The sequence below is a fragment of the Misgurnus anguillicaudatus genome, unplaced genomic scaffold (genome assembly GCF_027580225.2).
Source record: "Misgurnus anguillicaudatus unplaced genomic scaffold, ASM2758022v2 HiC_scaffold_28, whole genome shotgun sequence".
Classification (NCBI taxonomy): Eukaryota; Metazoa; Chordata; class Actinopteri; order Cypriniformes; family Cobitidae; genus Misgurnus; species Misgurnus anguillicaudatus.
Genome location: NW_027395278.1, coordinates 8,282,150 through 8,301,658, shown reverse-complemented (window position 1 = coordinate 8,301,658; position 19,509 = coordinate 8,282,150). Strand labels below are relative to the sequence as shown.

The 19,509-nt window shown below is 42.1% G+C and overlaps 1 protein-coding gene across 1 annotated transcript in view; it reads right to left on the bottom strand.

Moving 5' to 3' along the window:
- The window catches only part of LOC141362609 (ALK tyrosine kinase receptor-like), an 810,085-nt gene that overhangs the window by 112,988 nt on the left and 677,588 nt on the right, over positions 1 to 19,509 (bottom strand). The window contains exons 7-8 of the mRNA XM_073864911.1: positions 5,571 to 5,705; positions 5,106 to 5,206 (exon numbers count right to left, since the gene is read on the bottom strand). Of these exons, the coding sequence (XP_073721012.1) occupies positions 5,106 to 5,206; positions 5,571 to 5,705 (236 nt within the window). The remainder of the gene's footprint in view (positions 1 to 5,105; positions 5,207 to 5,570; positions 5,706 to 19,509) is intronic.

Below are 19,509 nucleotides of genomic sequence, written 5' to 3'. Positions count from 1 at the left end.
CCCGCGTTGTGTCTCGCCCCATATTGGGGTTTAAAGTATCCTGTGTAGCTCCCCGTGCCGTGGACGGCCGGGGCATCTCTTATTTTCTATTGAGCACATTCTTGGGGTTCAGTTTCCTGAGTAATTCCCTGAGTCTAGAAAGGTCGAGGACGGCCGAGACTTTATCTATTGCTCTGCTATTCTCCGTCAAATAAAATTACCTTTTGCATTGGGATCCTGACTCTGTCGTTCCTTACAGATATTGTTTAAAAAATTCAACTAAATATTATTGTATAAACATTTTTGCTAATTTTATCAGTCTCACCAACTACAACCCAAAATCAGAAAAAGTTGGGACACTGTAGAAATTGTGAGTAAAAGAAGGAATGGAATAATTTACAAATCTCATAAACTTATATTTTATTCACAATGGAATATAGATAACAATCAAATGTTGAAAGTTGGACATCAAATGTCATAGCAAATATTGTCTCATTTTGGATTTCATGAGAGCTACATATTCCAAAAAGGAATGGACAGGTAGCAGTGGGAGGCCAGAAAATGTAAATGTACATATAAGGGACAGCTGAAAGACCAATTTGCAACTTATTAGGTCAATTGGCAACATGATTGGGTATAAAAAGAGCCCCTCAGAGTGGCAGTGTCTCTCAGCAGTCAAGATGGGCAGAGAATCCCCAATTCCCCCAATGCTGCAGCAAAAAAAACTGTTTTCTCAGTCTCTCAGAGAAAAATTGCAAAGATTTTAAAGTTATCATCATGTACAGTGCATAATATTATCAAAGATTCAGAGAATCTGGAACAATCTCTGTGCGTAAGGGTTAAGGCTGGAAAACCATACTGGATGCCTGTGATCTTCGGGCAGGTGTTTTCCCTGGGCCAAAGCTCATTAAAAATGGACTGTGGCAAAGTGGAAAACTGTTCTGTGGTCAGACGAATCAAAATTTGAAGTTCTTTTTGGAAAACTGGGATGCCATTTCATCTGGACTAAAGAGGACAAGGACAACCCAACTTGTTATTAGTGCTCAGTTCAGAAGCCTGCATCTCTGAGGGTATGGGGTTGCATGAGTACATGTGGCATAGGTAGCTTACACATCTGGAAAGGCACCATCAATGCTGAAAGGTTTATCCAAGTTGTAGAACAACATATGCTCCTATTCAGACATCGTCTCTTTCAGGGAAGACCTTGCATTTTCCAAGATGACAATGCCAGACCACATACTGCATCAATTACAACATCATGCATGCAGAGAAGGATCTGGGTACAGAAATGGCCAGTCTCAGTCCAGATCTTTCACCCATAGAAAACATATGGCTCATCATAAAGAGGAAGATGCGACAAAGAAGACCTAAGACAGTTGAGCAACTAGAAGCCTGTATTAGACAAGAATGTGACAACATTCCTATTCCTAAACATTGGTCTTCCTCCAGCTGTTCCTTATATATACATTTAACTTTTCCGGCATCTTATTGCTACCTGTCCCAACTTTTTTGGAATGTGTAGCTCCAAAATGAGCCAATATTTGGCATGACGTTTCAAAATGTCTAACTTTCAACATTTTATATGTTATCTATATTATATTGTGAATAAATTATAAGTTTATGAGATTTGTAAAATATTCCATTCCTTTTTTACCCCCATTTTCTACAGTGTCCCAACTTTTTCTGATTTTGGGTTGTATTTATAAATATGCATTTTCAACAATAACAAGATATGAATTGCTATCAAATGATGGATTTCATGTTACCTGCCTCTTTCTTGCAAAAAACCTGAATAAACTTTGGTTGGCTTCAGGCCCGGCGCCACAAGGGGGCAAAAGGGGGCATTGCCCCCTCAGATCTGATTTGTGCCCCCTCTGTTTCATTTTTGTATTTATGATTACAAATAAAATGTTCAACCTTTTGAGTTAAATAATAATTTAAGCTTATCACCATATGGGATTTAGAATGTTAAGTGACGTGATATTACTGCCAGATTCAAACGTCTTTCGCGTTGATTGTCGCTGAGCCAGACGGACGAGCTCAGCGCTGTCATATATCAATGCAGTGTTTTCAACCTCATAATGTTTATTTTAGATTTCAGACATTTAAATACACATGCACTGGTAAAACAATAGCCTATATTTAGTTTGTAAAACTAATGATGTCTACACCCTGATGTCTGTGGACGCAGCAATAAAAATCTATTCAAAAAGATTATAATTTGCAAATAATAAATAAATATTATTTTCAAATAATAATTAATTTGCCAACGTGTGTTATTCATATCAGACAAACACAGTGGAAGCAACTATAAAGTTTACTCTTTTGTTATAAAGGTTATAATGATACCTGTTTGAAAGACGGAGATGCGCACCTGTCAAGCAGCTATTACATAACAGAGCGAGGCCAGAGACGAACGTGCTCTTAAACAGGAATTAATATATGGAATAATTTGTGCATCTTTAAATAACTGTAAGAATACATTTCCTTTAAATATATTTTTTGTCATATAAAGTTTTAAGAGATAATAATGTTTTATCCACTTTTATTGCTTATTTAAACTTGCGGTTAAACGCAACTTTGGCGCATTTAGCCTACCTCAGAGTTTATTTCAGTAATATTGCTGTTTTTCCGGTAATAATAATACAATTTTACATGTCAATCATGCTTCCTTCTCTGTTTATTCATTTCATGATGCTGTTATGTTAAGTTATATGTGGAAATGTATTGCAATATGAGACCTCCATTGCCGTTATATAAATAACTTTTGTCAACGTTTTGAGAAATAATGTTAGGATATTTATTGCAGACGTTTAGTGCCGTTGAATAGCCTACTCTCGTCTATAATGGAAATCACATAGGACATATATAATGTGGTATACTGAACAGTTACCCTGCTAATTTTAATTTATATGTGGAGAAATAAACCTTTGCAAATATGCTGATTTAATCCATTCATGTCCTGATTACCAGCCTAGTGATTTTAAACATCCTTAATCCACATTTACTAGTCTATCAAATAATATCTCATGATCTATCACCATTTATGAGTTTCTGGTTACCTGTGCTGTGCAGTTGCATATGGAGTGTTTTATGGAGCGCTGCATTTAAAAATATGTCTTTCCAAAGCAAGATCTCAGTGTATCATTGTTGATATAAAGTTAAGCCCCCTCAACAATTTCACATGCCCCCTCAGTCATTTCATCCTGCAGCCGGGGCTGGTTGGCTAACATGTCAATCAGTCTTTATTGAGATTTAATAAATCTTGCCATCTCCTATTGCAGAATTCATGCTGAGAACAATGTTCAAAAAGGAAAGACATCACAATGATAATCACAGTTCTGCCTTGTGTCTGGGTCCAATCCAAAATGCTGTCATGGCCTGCTGTGCCTCCACACCGCTCTGGGCTTGGTTGATACAAGAGTAGCTCTCATTGCACATCCATCTATAGCTGTCAGTCAGACATCTCATAAAGCCCAAACCAACACCCTTCTATCCACCTGTGTCCCTATTTATCTACCCTCCATAATCTCCCTGACATTGTCTCTTTCTTCTTTCTTCATTCATTTTCTCTCTCTCTGATCTATCTCTGTCAGTCTGCCCCCCTCTGTTCCCTTTGCAACCCTCTGTTTGAGTGTTTTTCTTCAGAAAGTGGTTTGCAGTTGTATAATTCACCTTTCCCAGCATGCTTGTGGGTGAGGCACAAACTGATGGGGTCAAGGTCTATGAGTTCCGAATTAAGAATGAAGTCTTTCTTTCAAAAGCTTTCTGACTAGAACCAGACATCTTTCCATGTGTTTAAAATCTACATTGACATTTCACATTTGGTTGTCAAATTTAAGTGTAATTATATTCAAATTACATTTAAATCTTCCGAACTTTCCTGGACTAAATTCTGTCAGTAGCCTACCTATTACAAAAGCAGAACATTTTTGGCTATTACTAAAATGTCATTGTGAAAACATGTAAAAAGTATGAGCTAAACCAAATTAATGGTATTTTGGCTCCTCATGCAATCATTAAAACATAAAAGGAAGATCTCAATGCAGGATGTTGTTATGAAATGTAATTATTAAAAAAAAGGGACAAATATAATCGAGGTGTTAAAATCACCCCTCTCCAGATGATTCTGTCATATGTTTAGAACGGTACACTAGCATAGTACTTGGATAATATATCACTATTTTTAAATACCTTTAGTATGTGAAACTACAGTTCATATTATGCATACGTACAACCTTTCAAAAGCTATGTTAAGAATAAACCTAATACAAAATTATTCATTCTACAGTAGCCTATACAGTATGCATATTGTGTACTATATGTAAGTATGTACATAGAGTGTTCTGCATGCATAAAACATCCAATTATCATTTCAAATAATGAAACGGGTCAAGTCGGGAGCATTGCGGAAAACAATTCTGCACTGCTTGCGTTATCGTATATTGTTTTCTGCTGAATGCAGTAGATCCACAGGGTATTCAAGGACATTCAGACGTGTCAAATGATCAGATCTGTGCATTGTAGGCTAATAGATCTTATGTCATATTATCCTTGTTAAAATTAATCAAACCACAAAATTGAAAAGAAGGACATCATCATTGCTGTTGACTAGACAACTATAGCAGCTTCAATAAGCTGTTCATAATTGAACATGAACAAGTAAAAAAACTAAAGGGGATAAAGAACAAAATGTACAGAAGCCGGATTCTCAGTCAAACTTAGACAGCATCAAATCATTCTTAATGCATAATTTAGAATAATGAAGACAAATGAAGCCAATAATTTAAGTACTTTTGCTTTGCATTTCTTTTTCAGATGCGCAACACTACATACATATACTGCATCTGCAGAAATAAGGCAAGTAGTTCATTTAGCCTTCTCTTCATCTGTGTTAAAGGAGGTCATCAACTCCTGTATTACTCATATCTGTATTCAGTGCAAGACAAAAGGTTTAGTGTTGACTTATTTGCTTAGTCCAGAATGCATTTGCTAGCAACACCAATTTATGCTTGATGGAAACTGCTCAAAACTTAATTTCCATGGAGATCCAGGCTATTGCACAAACACAGCATGCACTAGCTAGGGTTGTGTGCGGAATACAGAAAACGATGGTGTCTTCTTACCATGCAAGGGGCATTCCGCAGTGGGTAAAAGAAAAGCGGACTTTGCACTTGGGCTGTTCCCCGCTGACCTTTGGGTTGACTGTCAATGGCCAACAACGCCCCTGCCAAAATGATAAAAGAGAATAAACAACTTCACCCAAAGAACACCACCCCAAAAGAATGAAAAGAAATGGTTTCGACTACAACCACTTTAGACATTCTACTAATTATAACTTTGCTACCAGACAGTCTGATACTTTTATGATTATTAATGTACAAGAATTTGCAAAATTACTTATAGTTAGTAAAATCTAAAAGTCTAGATCAAAATAAAGCATTACCACCCGTAAAAATCCACCATAGCAGATATTGTATGTCATTTCTGTGCCACTAACCATCCCTGTCTTCTATTAGCCAAAGACAGCACCATGTGTAAAAATCTTCTAAATCAAACTATATTTATTTCAGGGTGTGTGGATAGAGCACCTGTTGATGGACAACTGCTTCTGAGACCTTTCGGAATTGATGGATGGATCCTCCATTGGGGACCGCTTCCCGGAACCACCTGCCAGCTGCAGTCCTCCCTTCCAAACGAGCAATAGCTGCCATTGAGGAACCGACCTAGGGGAACAAGAGAAGAGAATAAGACATTTAGAGAATACTGAAAGACCCAAGAGAAAAGAAGCAGTGGAGTACCAATGAGAAAGCAAGAAAAATATGGGCTAACAATATTACACCTAGTTTAAGCGCTTAAAAGCTTTGACGACAAAGAGTCTTTGACCGTTTATAAATATCTGAAGAGGCCTAAGAGGACATCTCATTGAAAGCGAACGCTCTTGATTCAAATGAGGATATGGTTTTAAGGTAAAGGAATAGAAAGGCAGGGAAGAAAATGAAGAAAGGCCATATTAGCAATGACCCCCAAGCCTTTCCATCAACAGACAATTCATTCAAGCGCTTGCTGGGCAGCAGGGATTGATCTGACCTTCATTAAGAAACATGGGGAGGAGAAACATTCTTGGCCTCCAGCGATTCATTGCATTACTGAGGATAAATTGCCTGTTGGCATGAAACTTATAAGCTTAGTTCGAAGTGATCATGCAATCTTACTTTAGTCATTTAAAATGACATGCTTCCAAGCAGAGTCTGCATTCATATAATAATAAAAGCTAAAAACTAAAATTATTGAAAAAAATCTAATTACATTTTAATCAAACTCTTGCATCATCTTTTACAATTTACCAGAAGCATTATTATATATTATGTGCACAATGATTTATGTATGCATATAAAACATAGCTGCCCTAGTGATTAACTGCATTACATAAACCAGGGTTCCCCAAATCTTACCCTGGAAGCCCAGAGGCTCTCCTGATTTTGCCAAGTGGTTGATGCCCTCAGGGCAACATTATGTTGACCCTGGGACAACATTTCAATCAACTAATCAGATTTCAGAAAAACGTTTACAGTTTGTTTTAAGTTTAAGCTTACAACCAGGATTAGCTGTTTCTATACCATTGTTTTTCACTTATCATGTCCCTCTGATTTTAGGGTTTGGTTAGGGTTGGGGTTTGGGGTGGGTTTAGGTTTTATTTAGAAAAATGTTGTCCTTGGGTCAACACGATATGTTGCCCTGAGGACATCAACCACTTGGCAAAATCAGTTCGAGCGAAGGCCAGAGCACTACAAAGTTTATGTCCAACCCTTATCAAACTTAACCACCTGTGATTTTCTAGTGATGATGAAGACCTATTAGCTTGCTCAGGTGTGTTTAATCAGGGTTGGAGCTAAACTCTGCAGTGCTCCGGCCCTCCAGGGTAAGATTTGGGAAACCCTGACATACACTGTAAAAAGTAAAAGTCAGATTTCCTTAAACAAATTAATTCAATTGGTAACACGTACTGTATGAAATGTCTGGAACAAAGCATTCACATAATTAGTTTGTTAAATATACTTATGCTGCAAAAGTTATCTTGTCCCGAACAGAGCAGATTTTCAACCATTATACTGTATGACACTTGCATTACATGTGAGTGGCCCCTACGCTAATAGAATTTTGCTTCACTTTCCCTGTCTCGTCCTTAAACCCGAGGATACTTAGACTAACAGAGTTTTTTCAACCCATAGGGAGTTAGCTGACATTGGCTTAACTTAGAACTGTCTTCTACTGTATGTTACATTATTACTCCGCTTGCTATTAGGCTACGGTTTAATCTTAGCCGCTGTACTTTGCTACTTTTGTTGTCCCTGATTTTTCTGTGTTTTCTCCTGCTTTTATTAATGTAAAGCTGCTTTGAAACAATTAAACAATTGTGAAAATCGCTATATAAATAAAATTAAATAGAATTAAAATGTAACACAAAAGTTATTGAAAGATAGGTTGTTGAAACATCAATAAAACCACAACTTTTTTCTCTAGCTTTAAGACAGACAGACTGATCTGTGGTAGTATTTGGTTTCTGAATCAACCTTGCCAAAACATCTTGTGTTTTAATTAAATAAAAATAGACCCTCTGCTTCTTTATCAATATTTTACTTTAATGAAATTCTTCCTTATTTGTAGACCTTGCCAGCTCCCAATATCTTTCCCCTCATTTTAATTTAAAGTAAAAAGTATTTCATGGATATTTTTAAAAAGCGTTTTATGTAAACACCTCCTCATCTGCTCTTCTAAAGTCCATAATCAAGAAGGTTGACAACAAAGTTAATTAAAGAGACAATGAAACCCATTTGTGCAAATTAAATGTGTTGAATGAGTTTTGAAAGAGATTGATTAGGATGCTGCTAATCAATATCAATATTTGCAGTAGCATATTGATTGTTAACAGTGACATTCAGCTTGTTCTAACAATAAACAACTCTCAGAATCCTGTTAAAATCTCAAATTGTATGTTTGTGTCCTATATTCCTGAAGCACTGCAGGCAGACCCAATAAAATCTGATTTCCATGCTGTATTGATCTAAGAAGTGTGAGGGAGGATCACCTAATCATCCACTGAGGGGAGATGGTACAGCATTGAACTCACGGCCATTAACAGGTAGAGAGTAAACACATCGACTGGTTTGACCACACTCTGAGGATTAGCATGAGAAGCAATGAAAGCGTAGGAGAGCCAACACTTTGCACCAGTGATCCTTAAACTGTGGCATGCCCTCTGGTCTTAACCAGCACAGCTGTGGAAATTTCCACAGTTATACTAAAAATAGGCCTTTCATTTTTTTCCAATGTCTCATTACAATTTTTATATCTCTTTATGCATCTATACAACTCATTGCATCTCAATGTATATGAGAGTCATTTTAGTGTTTGTAGTTATACTACACCTACCACTTGGAATTCTTCCACCCAAAGGCTGGATTAAGGCTGTTGGGTTATTTTCTTGGTTACATTTTTTAGTGAGTATTTTATGTTGCCCTTATTGACTGGGTCTCACTGACAGTAAAAACGAAGCATCTAGCCACCCACATTTCTCCAAGGAACCGTACTGCTGAATTACTTGTGGCTGTTTTTCACCGTGCAGTCTTTCTGGATCCTCTTCAGAGTCCTTAAAATGATTTGTCTATGATTTGTCTTTTATCTACATAGCCATTACTGAACTGTAAATCTTTTTTTCATGCAGCATAATATTCTGGTATGCTATATAACTGTACCTGCTTATGTGGTTTATTTACAGATATCATTGTGTGAATTAATTACTGGGATTTTTTGTAAATTTCTACTTGTGATTCAAAGAAACTTAAGTTATGTTCTAATGTGTTCTCAAATGTTTAATTGTTAATAATAGAGATCACAATGCAATGTTTATTCTAATGACAATGTATCTCAATTAAAAAATGAGTGGTAGTCTGAGTTTTAGTTTCCTAACCCTGCAATTTTGTTATTTGACGATGATAAAGATTATTAGGGGTCAAGCCCTGAAGAGTCAAAGACCCTTATTAAAACTGTTGGTTTTCTTTTTATTCTTCTTCTTCTGCCATTGCTTTGACACGCTGGTGTACAGGTATGGACAAAATCTAAGATCACACAAAAAAAAAGATGGTGTGCCTGCGCCACTAGTTAGCATGCATGGTTTCATCATAGCACCACTTAGTGGTCTCAGGATAAGATTCAAGAGCCATTCAAGAACACAGACCTTGCCCCATGACAGGTATTACTGTCTGAAAAATGATTTTTTTCAGTCTCAATACTTATATTTCTGTTATTGACATCACTAATGATGCCATCTCCTTTCATATACTACTGTAGTACCTCAAAAGGTTTTTGTCAGAAGACATGATCATGGCCCTGACAGATAACACCAATGAGTACGGTTTCCAAAAGAGAGGAGTTTTCATAAACAACAAAATGGTAGTGCTATGATTGAACATGTCTGTAAACACAGCTAAACATAGTACATACCACTTTTCTTTCAGTTTTCTGGTTTTGTAAATACAATCTGAAAATATTTTTATAATAAATGATTTTTCATAAAAATATGGTTTGTCTGGTTATTATGTATCGTGTGATTATGTATATGGATATATCGGCTACTGTTATTGGGCTACATAAGCAGTAAACCCTGCTAATTAACTCTTATATGTTCTCTACATGTTTAGACAGTGAGTGAAATCACAGCAATTCTGCTACCCAAAGGCCCAATGTTGTAATATTACATTTCCATAAAACATTTTCAAAGTTTTTTCTATATTTGGGTCTTACATGGTTACTGGAACTGTATACTTCACTACCTGTAAATATACAAAAAGTTATCTAAAATTATCAAAGCCCATGTGACGGTTATCCATCTTCACCTGCACGATCACCTGCTTTCTCAGGTCACAAAATGTTAGAATTGTGTTAATGAGTCAAAAGAGCCGAACCCCATGTCTCTATGATGTTCTGATACAGAGATATAGCTCTTGCAAAATGGTTGCTAGGGTATTTTCATTGGTTGCTAGGGAGTGAATTGCAATCCATCAATGACTATACTCAAAGCCATGAAAGGAATAATCCATGATGGCTCATTAATTTAGATGTAAGGTTGCAGTATTTTTAAGTGAAAATAACAAATAACCACTAGATGGCGCTGTGACAAACTCGTGTATGCAACCTCAGGTCATGACTGTGTTACATGTAGCTAGTATCATGGCTATACACTTTAGTTTAGTGAAGAAACAGTTGTATGACCATTGAGCTTACTCAATGTCAAAGGTGTTTTTTTTTTTTTTTGTAGACTATGCTCAGACATCAGCGTATCAAATCTGGTTAAAAAATGTCATTTCGTTGCGAAGTTATAACCATTTATATGTAAAAAACACAAAATTTGAAGTTTATTTTTAATTTTTTGGAATTTTCGGCCATTTCTGATGGAAATTGTAACATAACACAAACAGAGTTCGCACGTGTTTTTTAAGTGCTATTTTGTTGTGCAGAACTAACCGTAAGGCTAAACCTGGCATGTTTGGAATCGTTGGACTCGGCAACAATTCGGGACTACAAGTAAAAAAGTTGCATGAAAATACGTAAAACTCAGCCAAAGTTATAAGCATTTAAATGATTTGTCTGACCACTAGGTCGCACTGCAATGAAACTATGTATGCAACCTCAGGTCATGACTCTAATCACAAGTACCAAGTGTCATGTTGATACTTTCCCCAGTTATAGCCAAAAAGTCCTAATGGCTGCACACACTTCAGACGTTTGGCCGTGGCATGTTGACCGTCAGTGTTGGGCAAGTTACAAAAAATTTGTAATTAGTTACAGTTACTAGTTACTTCTTTAAAAAGTAATTGAATTACCCCACCAGTTACTGTATATCAAAAGTAATTAGTTGCTAGGGAAAGTAACTTTTATGTTACTTTTATGTCTGCTTTTTAAATGTAAATATGAACAGTACTGAACAGTCAAACAATAAAATGATAGGCCACGGTGGGCTTCACTCTTTTGTTAGATTATGTTATATTATTGGTTATGTACTGCATTATTTTAGTAAAGTTTCTTATATGGATGGGCTATTTTACACGTAAGACTCTAATATAGCACATACTGTAGGAGCCTATTTTGCTTTAGATTCAGCCTTTGAATGTTTTTGTTAGAAATTATCTTAATATGTAAGTTTAGTTTATTTATGTATTAGACAAATATTCTGTATGTTTACATTAAAAATATATGTGTTAAAATTCTGTACAGTCTGTTTAAGAATTTGGAGACCGTAGCTGTGTCCCAGGTCAAGGACGTCTAAGGACGTATTTTAAGGGTGATTGCCTCACAGCAGCGCGACTTGAGGCTAGTAAGGCCGTCCCAATTCAAAGGATGCTTAGAATGAAGCCTCAAAATGCGTCCTTATTTCTTCGCGCTGTTAAGGATAGAACTAATGGATCATTAACAGCCGAGGCTATCCCAAGATTCATTGCGCACATGCAATGGCTGCATATAACGACTGGATATTCAAAAATAAACTATTAAAACCTTTATTAAATAAAAGTGTATTTATCAGAACATTTTTTCTTGTCACTGTTTTAGTATTATAAGTTATGTTTTGTGTTAATAATATTCTAATAAGGTTGATTAATTTGATATACTGTTGAATAGTTTAATCTACATCCACGTGTCATATTTTCTAAAATAAATTATAATTTTTCTGATTCCATATTTGTTTTAATAAGTCAGAAACGTCTCCGCTGTGTCCTGCTGACAGGCGCGGTGTGTGCGTGCAGCAGGTGACGCAAATTATGGGTTAAACCGTCTCATTTCATTTCTCTTCGAGAACTTCTGAGGCTACCACCTTGAAAGGCAGAGTGCTTACCTTTTAAGGTCGCATGCTTAGAAGATTGCAGCCCTTGAATTGGGACACAGCTTGTGAAGCTTGCGGTGGGTAGTGCGAGTTTTCTTTACCGCATCTGTGATATTTATAATAATGGTAATAATAATAATAATAATAATGTTCATTAGTTAACATTAGTTAATGTATTAACTAACATGAACGAACCATGAGCAATATTTCTTACAGTATTATTAATCTTTGTTAATTTAGTTAATAGAAATAAAGCTTTTAATTGTATGTTCATGTTCACAGTGCATTAATTAACGTTAACAAGATTTGAATAAAATAAGAGTAATTGTTGAAATTAACATTAACAAAGATTAATAAATGCTGTATAAGCGCAGTTCATTATAAGTTCATGTTAACTAATGTAGTTAAAGGCGGAGTGCTGAATGTTTGAAAACGCTTTGGAAATGGAGACGGCCCACTACCAAAACACACTTGTAGCCAATCAGCAGTAAGGGGTGTGTCTACTAACTGACATCCTTGCCCGGGTTGCGTATGTGTGGGGCGGGTCTTTTAAAAGAAGATCCAGATTCTATTGGGGAAGGGGCGTGTTTATTTAGATGATTTCAAATATCAACATTGGCTTTCAAACATTGTGCACTCCGCCTTTAACTAATATTAACTAATAAACCTCATTGTAAATTGTTACCTATATTTTTAACTGTTGTAAGAGATAAATAATTTATTGATTGGTATAGTTGCCTTGAAGGACACTTCTGTTTTTTGTAAAGAAGTGACAGTAATTAATTAAACAATTAATTTCTATCACCCAACGACATTACAAAGACTTTTCTTTAGCAAACTGTGAACAGATATCATGTTACATCCACCCATATAAAATAATTTAAAATACAGAAATATTTCGGGCCATTTAATTTCCTGATATTACTTGACATTCACTGATGCTCAAGAAGTCAGCATGATTCATGAAAAGTCAGGTGGGTATAAACCAGGTGTAAATTCTTTAATCATGTTTTTAATTTTTTACAATTGCACGATATTGCACTGATTCAACAGTTGCACGATATAAAAGTTAATGTATAAATTAGATGAATGTTGATATATGAAAATAAACACCACAGTCTTTAATCATATTTTCATTGTGTCTTTGCTCCATCTGTGTTTTTTTAGGAACTGCGCTCTGTTGCAGCCACACTTGATTCTGAGGAACTACTTTGTTTGGCGGAAGAGTAATATTTGTACTAATATAATTACAACTTATTTGTGTTTTATTTTATGAAATCCTGCTATGCATATGAAGTAACCATTTTATAAAAGCAATAAGCCCCGCGAAGCAGTGGTGTTACAGTGCATTTTATAACAGGGGTTTTAGGCACTCCGCTTCGCGTCGCTGTTATACAATGCACTTGTACCCCCCTGCTTCTTGGGGCTTATTGCTTTATTATATGGGGTCAGTGCTTAAAGTGGGGAAAAAGTTCCGGTACTCACTTGTGCACCATTGACATAGATAATAGAGATAGTAAAACCCATAGCGGTGGTTTCCGGACATGGCTTATCCTAGTCCCAAACTAAAATGCATGTTTGAGCTGCCTTTATTTAAAAACATCTTCTACTGACATATCTTAACATATATTAGTGCCATTGTTTTCTCTCAAGATGCACACCAGTATTGTTTTTGTAAGGTTTGTTTGTAAAAACTACTTAAATGTCCCAAAATAACGTCTCGGTTACGTATGTAACCCTCGTTCCCTGAAGGAAGGGAACGGAGACGTCACGTCGTGACCGACGAATTGGGAACCGCTTCGCGGGTGACCTATCTACTTCGAGAACTATCAAAAACGCCAATGAACTTGGCATGCAGGTATTTGCATAATGCCGGCGCCGCCCCGCCAGGTGCGTATATAAGGCACAGGTGCATAATACCAAATCAGCTATATTATTGCTGAGAAGCCGAGCAACAGTGCCCGGCCTGGACAGCAATGGAACAGCAAACTGTGGCGACGGGACGTGACGTCTCCGTTCCCTTCCTTCAGGGAACGAGGGTTACATACGTAACCGAGACGTTCCCTTTCAGTCGGTCACTACGACGTCACGTCGTGACCGACGAATTGGGAATCCCTACCAAAACGCCACTGCAGCTGAACCCTTCCAGTGCCTGCAAAAGCCCTCCGCCCTCCACATAAAGGGGCGGAACCTAAGGCGAAATGCAGAAGGCCGGTCACTACCTGTTCCTTAACCCACGATAGTGAAGCAGCGAACTGGGAGAAGCGTCTAAACTGAGCGGAGCTAGAACACTGCGGAAGCCATCCCCTAAGAAGGTTAAATGGATGACATAAAAATATATGAAACAACCGACAGGTTGCTCAAAATAAAGTCTCTGAACAATACATGGTATGTTGAGAGATGCAGAGCAGGCTCTGCTTAAGGAAAAACGTGGAGGATTAGAACCCCACGGACTATACACACAAATGAACCCCACGTAGGGGACAAATGTGGACGCCTAGCCTACACAGGTTTACAGAGAATACATCAGTGATAGGTTGACAGCGGATGCTCCGCAACACCAGCTATCAGGGCGGTGGAGGAGAGGCAAAAACAGTTTTTTAGACGTTTTTGCCCCGATGGCCTTCCATAATGGTGCAAATGTGCAGCACCAAAATAGAGGCTCCAAGCCGACACACGAGCCGACCCTCGGCATTCTTAACTAGTTAGTAGAAAGAACCCGAGTGGAAACCGGTTCGACACGAACACTATAGAATCTTGTGAACGTATTAGGTGTCGCCCAGCCTGCAGCTCTACAAATATCTGTTAGCGAGGAACCGCGAGCCAGTGCCCAAGATGATGCCACACTGCGAGTAGAGTGGGCACGTAAATTAAATGGACAAGGCACATTCTGCTTTTGATATGCAAGGGCTATAGTATCCACAATCCAATGGGACATCCTCTGCTTGGTGACAGCTTTTCCTTTCTGCTGACCACCGTAACAAACAAAGAGCTGATCTGAGGTCCTAAAACTTTGCGTTCTGTCTATATACACACGTAGTGCACGAACAGGACATAACAAAGCCATGGCTGGTTCTGCCTCCTCCAAAGGCAGTGCTTGGAGATTCACCACTTGATCTCTAAAAGGAGTGGTGGGAACTTTGGGCACAAAGCCGGGCCGGGGTCTCAGTGTTACGCTGGATGCAGCCGGCCCGAACTGAAGGCACGATTCATCGACCGAAAATGCATGAATATCCCCTATCCTCTTAACAGAAGCCAAAGCAAGGAGAGTTAAAGTTTTCATTGTAAGAAACTTAACACTCACACTATGCAGAGGCTCGAATGGGGCTTCCTGGAGTGATTTCAGCACCAAGGACAGGTCCCAAGGAGGAATAGAGGGGGGACGCGAAGGATTCAGTCTTCGAGCGCCTCTGAGAAATCTGATGACTAGGTCGTGCTGACCCACTGTTCTACCGTTTACGGGTGAATGGTGAGCTGATATCGCAGCGATATCGACTTTAATAGTGGATGGTGACAGCCTATTCTCCAAGCGACGCTGGAGATATAAAAGCACAACACTAATCGGGCATTCTCGGGGGTTTTCACTTCGGGAAGAACACCAGTCGACAAACAGGTTCCATTTAAGCGCGTAAGCCTGTCTCGTAGACGGCGCTCGCGCAGCAGCAATAGTGTTAGATACCTCTTGCGGTAAATCACTCATATCCTCCGTGCCCCGTCCAGAGACCACACATGGAGGTTCCACAGGTCGGGGCGCGGGTGCCATAATGTGCCCTCTTGTTGAGAAAGAAGGTCCTTCCTCAGGGGAATCTTCCACGGAGGGGCTGTCGCGAGGAGAGAGAGTTCTGGAAACCAGCTCCTGGTTGTCCAATACGGTGCCACCAACAGCACGCTCTCCTCGTCCTCCCGGATTTTGCATAAGGTTTGCGCAATGAGGCTCACCGGAGGGAACGCGTATTTGCGCATGTTTCGCGGCCAGCTGTGTGCCAATGCATCCACGCCGAGCGAGTCGTCGGCTAGTGAATAGAACAGGCGACAATGGGTCGTCTCTGGGGAAGCAAACAGATCTATCTGCGCTTTGCCGAAACGTCTCCAAATTTGCTGAACCGCAATGGGGTGGAGTCGCCATTCGCCGGGACGCGCAGCCCGAGAGAGCGCATCCGCCTCTACATTGAGCGTGCCCGGGATGTAAATGGCACGAAGAGACCTCAAATTCTTCTGACTCCAAGTGAGGAGGTGACGGGCGAGATGCGACAGGTGACGCGAGCGTAAACCGCCTTGACGATTGATGTACGCCACGGTCGCAGTGTTGTCTGTACGAACTAATACATCTTTGCCCCGTAACTCGTTGCTGAAACGGACGAGCGCAAGATATACAGCCCACATTTCCCGGCAGTTTATGTGCCAATGCAGCTGGGGTGTCGTCCAGACCCCCGAAGCCGCAAGCCCATCGTATGTGGCCCCCCACCCCGTGTCTGACGCATCTGTGCATACTATCGCGTGCCTGGAGGCCTGTCTCAGAGGGACACCGGCTCGGAGAAACGCACGGTCTGACCACGGAGTGAAAGTGCGACGACACGCAGGTGTAATGATAACACGGTGAATGCCGCGCAACCACGCTCTCCTCGGGACTCGATCGTGAAGCCAACGCTGAAGCGGTCGCATATGAAGCAGTCCGAGCGGAGTTACAGCTGCGGCTGCTGCCATATGCCCCAAAAGCTTCTGAAATTGTTTCAGCGGGACCGCGCTCTTGCTCTTGAATGTATTCAGGCAAGTCAGAATCGACTGTACACGCGCTTCTGTTAGACGAGCTGTCAAATCGATCGAGTCCAGTTCCATACCGAGAAAAGAGATTCTCTGCACGGGGCAAAGCTTGCTCTTTTCCCAGTTGACCCGAAGACCCAAACGAGCGAGGTGTTTTAAAGTTAAATCTCTGTGATCGCACAGCGTCTGACGTGTTTGAGCTATTATTAGCCAATCGTCCAGATACGCGAGAATGCGCACACCTCTCTCTCTCAGGGGTTTTAAAGCCCCCTCCACTACTTTGGTGAATACACGGGGCGACAGAGAGAGCCCGAATGGGAGGACTTTGTACTGGTATGCTCGCCCCTCGAACGCAAAGCGGAGAAACGGCCTGTGTCGGGGGAGAATCGATACGTGAAAGTACGCGTCCTTCAGGTCGATAGATGCGAACCAATCGTTTGGACGAATGCATGGAAATATGCGTTTGGGCGTCAGCATTTTGAACGGCATTCTGTGAAGTGCACGGTTCAGCGAACGCAGGTCCAGGATCGGTCGCAAGCCGCCGCTTTTCTTGGGTACAATAAAGTAAGGGCTGTAAAACCCCGACCTCATCTCGGCTGGAGGGACCGGCTGAATCGCGTCTTTCGCCAATAAGACAGCGATCTCCGCACGGAGGACGTGCGCATCGGCAGCTCTCACCGTAGTGAAACGAACGCCGGAGAATTTGGGGGGACGCCGGGCAAATTGGATCGCATAGCCGAGACGAATCGTGCGTAAAAGCCAACGCGACGGGCTGGGAAGCTGTTCCCACGCCCCCAGATACCGTGCGAGAGGGACTAAAGGCACGATCGGTGTACCCGCGGCGGGCGCAACGGAGGTGATCGCCGGTGTGTGCGTAACGGCCGCACCGACAGCAGTGTTGTGTGTAATAACACTCACCTGAGTCCGTTGCTGGGTGGTTGAGTAAGGGAGGCTCTGCTGAAGACACCTCACACCACTCGATGCACCCTCTGGCGAAGGAGGAGGGAGACGATGGGTTATGAGCCCGTAGCTGTCTCCTACCGGCTGAGAGCGCGGTGGGGTTATGAGCCCGTGCGTCGCTCTCGTTCTCCTCTGATGAGTCGGAGAACGAGGGGGGGTTATGAGCCCTCTCGTATCTCCGGAGCTCATCTGAAGACCTAGAGATGGAAGTGGAATTCGCTCTTTTTGTGGATTTGTGGGTGCCGACTGAAAAGTCGGCGGAACAGAAAAATGAAACAAAAGATTCCCCAACCGGCCCTCCTCCGGTGGGGGGAGTGGTGCCTTCACCATCTCCCGAAGAGCGATCCCCTCCATCTCTAGGTCGCCCGTCTCAGGGCCGCTTTGATCTTCTTTTACCACCCTTTGCAGCGGGCTGAGCGGGCGGGGCGGGCTGCTGACGACCGGTTCCTCGCTTCTTAGAAGAGCCCCGGGGAGGAACGGAGGCGGCCGCCGCAGGACGCCCTCGGCGAGGAGCAGGCTGAGGCGCCGACGTGGATGGGGCAGGCGCAGGACGCTTCCGACGTGGCATGATCTGAGCGATGGCCTCAGTCTGCTTCTTGGCCGCGGAGAATTGCTGGGCAAACTCCTCGACCGTCTCGCCGAACAGGCCGGTCTGGGAAACCGGAGCATTCAGGAGCCGGGTTTTATCAGCGTCCTTCATGTCCGCCAGACACAGCCAGAGATGGCGTTCCTGGACTACCAGGGTAGACATCGCACGCCCGACGGCGCGTGCGGTGACCTTGGTCGCACGAAGCGCCAGATCAGTAGCCGCACGTAGTTCAGAGAACTCCGCCGAGTCGTGACCTCCCGCGTGCAGATCCCTCAGAGCCTTAGCCTGATGGACCTGCAGCAATGCCATGGCATGCAGGGCAGAGGCTGCCTCCCCACAAGCCTTGTAAGCAGCACCGGACAGCGCCGAAGACTGCTTACAGGCCCGTGAGGGGAGAGTAGGCTGGTCCCGCCAGGAGGAAGCGACACCGGCCGGACACAACTGCATCGCGACCGGGCGCTCCACTGACGGGATACCAGTGTACCCCTTGGCATCTCCACCCTCGAGAGAGGTGAGAGGTGAAGGCTGATACGGCCGGTTCCGGGCGGAAAACGGGGTTTTCCACGACCGCGTCAGCTCTTCATGCACCTCGGGGAAGAAAGGCACCGGGGGCGAGGACTGAGAAGCCCTGGCACCCCCGAAGAACCAATCATCGAGGCGGGACGGTTCAGGTGGGGGAGGTTTAGTCCACTCCAAGCCGACCGCCTCCGCCGCCCGAGCGAGCATGGCTGCCATCTCAGGGTCGAACGCAGAAGCCGCAACCTGGCCCGAAGGCGGGAGCGGATCCGGATCGACGTCTGAGGCTGACAACCCCCCCTCCGACGTTACGGTGGATATCGCGTCAGGTGGAGGCTCGACAGAGCGCGAGGACACCGTAGAACACGGGCCGCTCGTCTCCATCGGGACCTCCGCTGGCAACGGATCAGGGCGCTGGGAGCTACTGGACGAACCAGCAGACCGACCCAGCACCGTTATACGGAGGTCATCCTTCGCCAATCTGGTAGCTGCGCCCTTAGCAGCACCAGACTGGGAAGGCGGGGGCCGTTGCCGGAGGAACGACACCCGTCTCCGCAAATCCGCTATAGTCATGCCCTCACAGATGGGGCATGAACTATCACGCAACGCTGCCTCTGCGTGCTGGAGCCCCAGACACGAGAGACAACGCTTGTGGCCATCCTGGGGGGCGATAAACACACCGCATCCAGAAACGGAGCACGGACGGAAATCCATCTTTAAAAAGACGACCCCGACCGTGACACGAATGAGTGGCTGTCTTTAAAAAGACACAAAGCTCAAACGTGCTGCTCTTTTAGGGAAATCACTCTTTTGTGCGAGCTGGTGA